Genomic DNA, 7398 nt, shown 5'->3' with positions numbered 1-7398 from the left:
TTGGACTGGACCTGCAGTCCACAGTGTTCTAGCTTTGTGAACTTCACTAAGTTACAACTCCTCTCTAAGCTTTTAACTACTTGCTGTAAACTGACACCAACAATACTTAACATTTATTTCACAAGACTTAGTGGAAGGCTCAAAAACAACCACCGGATGTATACACACACACTTTCCAAAGTCTAAAGACAAGAGTACGAGTTAGAGACCCTGACGAGCCTTTGTCCACAATGCTAGAGCCTGGCAGGCACCAGAACAGGTTCAACGAACTCCAGCCAGCAAGACGGCCTCAAACCATCTCAGAGTCAGGGAAGGGACGGTGACTCCAGAGAGAAGCCAACCCATCCCAGCCCGGGCCAGCCTGATGTGACCCCTCCGGCCACCCTCCGCTGTCCGCGGCCCAGACTGCGGCCCGGAAGTAAGGGCTCCAGTGCGGAGGCACCCTCAGGCCAAATTTAGGGTAAATGAAGGCAGACGAGGCAGTGCTCCTCACTGGACGCCTTCGAAGGACCAAGACTCGCGTTCTGACAGGTGCTCTCTCTAGGCCGTTGTGCTGGGCCCTGCCCAGGTCGACTTCACCCTCCAGTAAATGTTACAACCTCACTGCTAACTGCGTGCCCACCATGCGCCCTGCTCTGCACTGAGTGTGTCACCAGGCGACCTGCGCACGGACAAGCTCCACATTTGAGGAGAACGTTACGGGGAAAAACAAACACCGGGCCATAAGAACGGCTCTCAAATGGCCAACTGGGCTCTCTAATCGCCCTCCCAGCCGCGGGACCGCCCACTCTGGAGCAGCCACGCCCACAAGGCCCCACGCCTTCCTTCACGTGCGGGAACCACCATGTTCCCAGCCTGCACCGCGCTCAGCGGAAGGCGGCGCATGCGCTCTCAGGACGCCGGTATTTCCTGTCCGGCGACGTCGCTTCCGGCGTGAGTCCTCCGACCAGTGAGGCGGGCTCGGAGGCGGGCCCAGCCCCCTCAGGCTCCGCCCCCTCCAGGTGCCTTTTTGGAGCGGGGCGGGGGGTTGGACACCGGAGGGCGCCCGCCGGGGCTAATGGCTGCCTCCGGGAAACTCAGCACTTTCCGTCTCCCGCCGTTGCCCACGATTCGAGAAATCATTAAGTTGTTCAGGCTGCAAGCCGTGAAGCAGCTGTCCCAGAACTTTCTCCTGGACTTGCGGCTGACAGGTGCACGGCAGCTCAGTGCTTCCGGGCTGTGGCCCCGCTGCCCCCGGGGGCGGTGTGCAGACCCCGCGGGCGGGTTCCCGGGCCCGCTCTGAGAACCCCGGAGTCCCGGGGCGCGGCGAGCCCGCGTGGCGGTGGAGGCGGGCGGTGTGGACGCCGAGCGCGGGCGGGCGGGGGGGGGGGTCTGGGCGGGGCGCCGGGCCCGGGGCCAGGGCGCGGTTTGATGGGTCTGGACGGATTTGTCTAATAACATAAATATTGGGTCAGCCGCCGCGTGCATTCCCGTGAGCAGTGCGGGCCCACCGGTTCCCGCTGCAGCCTGTGGGAGCCGAGGCTTCCCTGTGTGGCGCTCTGGCCACGCGCCGGCGTGCAAAGCGGTAAATCGCGCCCAGAAGTTCAGTTCCCAGTAAGTGCGGCCCAGCCCACAAGACCTAAGTCAGGTTTGTGTCCACACAAGCCTTTACTGCTTGCGCTAGGAGTCAGCTTCACTCCACTGAAGTCGTCTGACTTTTAATTAGGTTCCAGGGCCTTAAAGCGGCACCCACCCGTAAACTTTCTCTGGTGTTAGTAATAGCTAGGACCCAGCTTTTCCTGCTAGTCGTTAGCCATATTCCAAGTTACTAGAGGACAGAGCCCCTGCCTGCTGTCCTCGGTCTCCACGTTTAAAAATGCAAACGGTAAACCCACTTCCCACTGGCAGTACTGCCTATTCCTCCTTTTCCCTCGTAAGGCATTGGGCGACGTAGAGCAAGAGTTGGCCTTGGCATCCAGACCCAAAGTGGAGTCCTTTCTCTCCCATTTGTTTTCTAGGGGCCTTGCAGAAATAAAACAGTAGTCAAGGAAACTGAAGGTTCATAGACTGAGTTGGGCTGGCCGTTCTTGGTGAATGTGTTGTGAGCATTAGGTGGGAGAACGCATATAAAACACCAGAGCAGATGGGCAAAGAATGTCAGTCCCTTCCTACCCCTGCCGAAAGATAACTTTTTTTTTTTTTTTTTTTTTGTATGGTTGGGAGACTTTTTGGCTTGAAACCTACAAAGGAAGGTAAATTACTGATAACAAACTTGGCAGCATCGGTGCCCAGACATGACATACTGCTATGTCTCTAGGGGCTGTATTTCCCGCTGTCCTGGACGGCTCACTGTTTAGGTTTTAATCTCTTCCCCCTCTGGAAACCCAATGCATTGTATGTTTTTCTGGAAGGAATAATTGGTTCCATTGAATCACCAGTACTTTTCCATAGGTCTTTTAAAGAAGTTAACTAAAAGATTCATTTTCTCATTAACATGCATATTGTCAATGCTTTAAAAAACACTGCTGCTAAATTTTTTTCCTGAAAATAATCAGGAGCTGGCGCTGTGGCGCAGTGGGTGAAAGCCCTCGCCTGCAGTGCCAGCATCCCATATGGGCCCCGGTTCTAGTCCCGGTTGCTCCTCTTCCAGTCCAGTTCTCTGCTGTGGCCCGGGAAGGCAGTGGAGGATGGCTCAAGTACTCGGGCCCCTGTGCCTGCATGGGAGACCAGGAGGAAGCTCCTGGCTCCTGTCTTCAGATCAGTGCAACTCCGGCCGTTGCAGCCATTTGGGGAGTGGACCGGTGGACGGAAGACCTCTCTCTCTCTATCTACCTCTCACTGTCTCTAACTCTACCTTTCAAATTGATAAATAATCTTTAAAAAAAAAAAAAGAATCAACAATCTAAATTTCTAAGTCTTGTAAGCAAGTGGCTTGTTGCTGTTGCCTTATTGATCACCAGTTATGTGTCCGTAGCCAAAATTAGAGGGTGCCAACAGTTTCTGCTCTTGGATTTTTAACTAGTGATGTTGAAAAATTCTGAAGGTGAAGCTAGTCTTCAAATCCGAGGTGATATTCAACAGCTATCGAGAACTGCTGGATGTTTCTGCAGTCTGTTTTTAGGAGTTGATTGGTTGGGTGGAGAACACACAGAAAGTACAATATTAGCTAAATTTAAGTTAAGGAAATTTGTCATGATAATCCTGTTTTTGTTATGGGCCTGGTAGAATTCACCAATAATGTGGTGAACTGTTGAGAAGTAAATGGGATAAATATTCTGTATAAGGTTTGGCTAATTTGGAAATGGCTGGTAAACATTTTTATAAATTATTTTTCTCTTTGAAGTCTGTACACTGAGCTTTGCCGAGATAAACAAGATGACTAAATCTTTCCTTTCCATAGATAAAATTGTAAGGAAAGCTGGCAATCTGACAGATGCTTATGTATACGAAGTGGGCCCTGGGCCAGGCGGGATCACAAGGTCCATTCTCAATGCCAATGTCGCTGAGCTTCTGGTGGTGGAAAAGGACACCCGGTTTATTCCTGGACTACAGGTGAGTGCTTACAGTGCCAAGTTTAAATCTTTAAGGCTTAATTCTTAAACCCCACAGTGTCCAAGGACTGTATGGGCGCTCCTCAAACTGCAGATCCCTGACCACATCCTGGGGATTCTGATTCTGCAGGCCAGTAGCTGTGCCTGTCATAGCCCATTCCTTCAAAAACAGCTAAAGGATAAATAATGGCCAGTGGAGACTCATTGGCATGACTGCTAGAACTTCATGTAGGTTCAGAAAAGCATTCCACAAGCAAAAGATGGAGAAAACATAGGCTAGCCCTCTTCTGAGAGAGACTAGCTGTTAAGCTTAAGCATTCTTGTAAGAATTTTGTAAGTGAAGGAATCACCATGTACCATTGTACTTACTGATGTAAGATGAAGGTCGAATGAAGGGTGCCTGCATCTTTAAAACACGGGAAGCTTTTGAAGGAAGTGGTTGCCTCTCAAAGGTTGGCAGTGAAGACAACAGGAAGCTCCGTGTAGGGGTGAACTAAAACACATGGATGCAATTGAGGGGGCAGCGTGGAGGATGGGGAAAGGGAGGGCACACGGTGGACCACTGTAGCAGGGTTCTCACAGAGGGAATTCTGCACAGGGAGCACTTAATGTCTCAAGGCCTTTGTTCAACTCCCTTGTAATTCTCAACTTTGAGTCCTGCGCCATTGGCTCAAATGACTAGCAATTTATTTTATGACGATAATAGAATAATAAGGTTACCCTCATTATTTCAGAAAAGAGGACAAGTTGGCTTAAAATTATTACATTCTAATACTTGAATGTGTATTAATGGAAAAAATGTTTAATTTCCATTGGAACAGTTGGAGAAAATTTGCTTCAAAATATAAGACTATGTGCATGCATGTGTCTGATTTTGTAAGAAACCTATTTTTTTGCTTATTTTACTTTATCCAGTTTTATGATTTAAAAATTATGTAATTTTTCACTTTACCTAATTTTGCCAATCTGCACTTTCAGAATTTCATATTTCTGACTTTATTTTGAGATTGTCATATGGTGCCCTATCTTGATCAAATGTGGAATTTAATAGCGATATTTTCTTTGAACTGAATTTGTATTTTAAGAGCTATATCTCATTTGAGGCAGAAGTAGGAATAGTTATTTTTGGTGGGATTACGAGAGGATAAGAAGAAACTGAAGAACACTGCCTAATTCCCTTCACATTTACTCATCTTGCCGCCCTTTCTGAGCACAGGGAATACTCATCTACTTTTTTTGCCCTTGGAGAGAGTTCTGAAACTTCAAATTTCACCATGTACTTTGTGCATTCTCTCTGACAAGGCGAGGGGGTGAATCAAATTTCTATTCATCCCCATTTTAATGTACACGTTCTGCTCTCTGATCTGGACTCAAGCTCTTCGAGAACAGACTAATTAACCTTCTCCACTTCTCCTGACCCTCTGCCTTTCTGTGTCTTGTTAGATTTGTTATCATCTGATGTAGTATTATTCGAGGATACTGCAATAAGCTCATGGAAAATTGACTTACTAGATCAGTTTATTTTGGTGAGAACAAATTTTTGAGGGGGCCAGTGCTGTGGTATAGAAAGTTAAGCTTCTGCCTCTAGAGCTGGCATCCTGTATGGGCACCAGTTCGAGTCCTGGCTGCTCTACTTACCATCCAGCTCCCTGCTAATGGGCTGGGAAAGCAGCAGAGGATGGTCCATGTCCTTGAGCCCCTGCACCCATGTAGGAGACCTGAAAGAAGCTCCTGGCTTTGGCCTGGCTCAGCTCTGGCTGTTGCGGCTGTTTGGGGAGTGAACCAGTGGATGAATTACCTCTCTCCTCCTTTCTCTGTATCTCTGCCTTTCAAATAAGTAAATAAATCTTTAAAAAACCAAAAACAATTCAGGCATAGTTTTTTTGGTAATAAAATATGTATTTTCGGTGGAGTTTCTGAAGGCCCTTTGTACCTCATACTTGTTCTTGCCATTTGTTTGTGGTCACTCACCCCCCTCCCCACCAGAATATAAGCGGCGTGAGGGCAGGGATTTGTGTCTGTTTTGTTCCCTTCTGTATCTGTACCACATCACACAGTGCCTGGCACGTAGCCGGCATTTCTGCATGTCTCTCCCTGGGAACAGAAACGTTAATGGTCCCTGTGTAGGTATGTATCGTATCTGTGTCAGCTGTCTGGAACGTGAGGAGTTGAGTAGCTCTGATTATTGAGAATTTTTTGTTTCTATAACCTCAGTGTGAAGGCTAATTTCAAGGGAAATTACTCTACAGGAAGTGTATGCTGGGCTTCTCAGAAGAGACAAAATTAATTCTTAATGTCTTATCTGAGGAAAAGGAATTTGCCTTAAAAAGGAATGTTGGGGCCCCGCCTGTCAAATCCGCTTCTTTCCTGTCGAGAATGTTTCAATATGCAGAACCACTTTCTCCCAGAGACCCTGAATTAATCATAAACGGAGGAAAGGCAGGAGAGTGATCTATTCTAAGGATTCCATTTTAGTGATTTCTAAGCTAATAGAATTACTTTTTAAAGAAATTGTAATAATTTATAAAATGTCTTCTAGCTGAAAGTACGACATTTGTAGCTTAATTCCGTTCTCACGGCATTGTCATGAGACAGCCGGGAAAGCCCAGCTGGAGCTCACTGGTAGGCTTCACCCTCAGCATCGTAAAGCTAAGGAAACTGTCCCCTGCGTGACCGCCATAGAGCGTGGTTTTGTGGTGAAGGACGTAGCGTCAGACTGCCTGTGTCTGCACGCTCTGCTGGTGCTGTGGGACCCGGGGCAGCTGCCTTTGTCCCTCTGGGCTTCGGTTTGCTCAGGATTGCGATGAAGATCAGTGGATATTGGGCTCCTAGCACTTGACCTTAGGTATAAATCAGCTAAATTACCGACCCCGGGCCTTAGGTTTCTGCGCTAAGGAGCTCAGGAGACAGCTCATCTGGAGAGAGGTTGAGGAGGAAGCTGTAGTGTATTGGAGCCCTAGAAAGTCCCCAGTGCCGTGGAAACCGGTCAAACTCTCAACGCCCAGGGTTTATCCCGTGATGTTGTAACATTTTGTTTGTGCATTTCTGGGTTTGTTTTTCCCTTAGTTTTTGCTTTTTTATGGCTGAGTGTTTTCTGTGTATATGTTGGAGACGAGTGAGGAGACTACCTGACACCTTAAAGAAGTTTCTTTTTTTCTTTTTTTTTTTTAAAGACTTATTTATTTATTTGAAAGTCAGAGTTACACAGAGAGGGAGAGGCAGAAAGAGAGAAAGGTCTTCCATCCGATGGTCCACTCCCCAATTGGCCAAAACGGCTGGAGCTGCACTGATCTGAAGCCAGGAGCCAGGAGCTTCTTTCAGGTTTCCCTTGCTGGTGCAGCCCTTTCCCAAGGGCTTGTGCCATCTTCTTCTACTTTCCCAGGCCATAGCAGAGAGCTGGATCGGAAGTGGAGCAGCCAGGTCTTGAACCGGCGCCCATTTGGGATGCTGGTGCTTCAGGCTGGGGTGTTAACCCACGGTGCCATTGTGCCAGCCCCAAGAAGTTTAACTCTTAATTGGTTCTTTCTCTATTTTTTTTTAACTATTTATTATTTATTAGAAAGGCAGAGAGACAGACATACCTCCCATCCACTGGGTGATTCCACAAATGCCTGTAATAGCTGAGGTTGGGCCAGGCCAAAACCAGGCATCAGGAACTCCATCTGGATCTCCCTTGTGGGCAGCAGTGACCCCAGTACTTGAGCCATTGCCTCCTGCTTCCCAGGAAGCTGCAGTCAGAATGGAGCCAGGGCCCACACCCAGCCATTCTGGGATGTGGGCATCCCAAGCAGTGTCTTAACCACCAGGCCAAATGCCTGCCCCTTCCTCCAAGTTTAGACTGTAGAGAGCTTCATAAATGATGGGTTCC

At 48.1% G+C, this 7398-nt stretch overlaps 1 protein-coding gene across 1 annotated transcript in view; it reads left to right on the top strand.

Moving 5' to 3' along the window:
* The first annotated feature begins 979 nt into the window (after positions 1-979).
* The window catches only part of TFB1M (transcription factor B1, mitochondrial), a 64991-nt gene continuing 58572 nt past the window's right edge, over positions 980-7398 (top strand). Inside the window, exons 1-2 of the mRNA XM_062186970.1 lie at positions 980-1190; positions 3380-3531. Coding sequence (XP_062042954.1) covers positions 1058-1190; positions 3380-3531 — 285 coding nt within the window. The 5' untranslated portion in view covers positions 980-1057. The remainder of the gene's footprint in view (positions 1191-3379; positions 3532-7398) is intronic.

Source organism: Lepus europaeus, chromosome 3 (genome assembly GCF_033115175.1).
Source record: "Lepus europaeus isolate LE1 chromosome 3, mLepTim1.pri, whole genome shotgun sequence".
Classification (NCBI taxonomy): Eukaryota; Metazoa; Chordata; class Mammalia; order Lagomorpha; family Leporidae; genus Lepus; species Lepus europaeus.
Note: the sequence above shows the minus strand (reverse complement) of the source record. Positions and strands in the feature narration are given on the sequence as shown.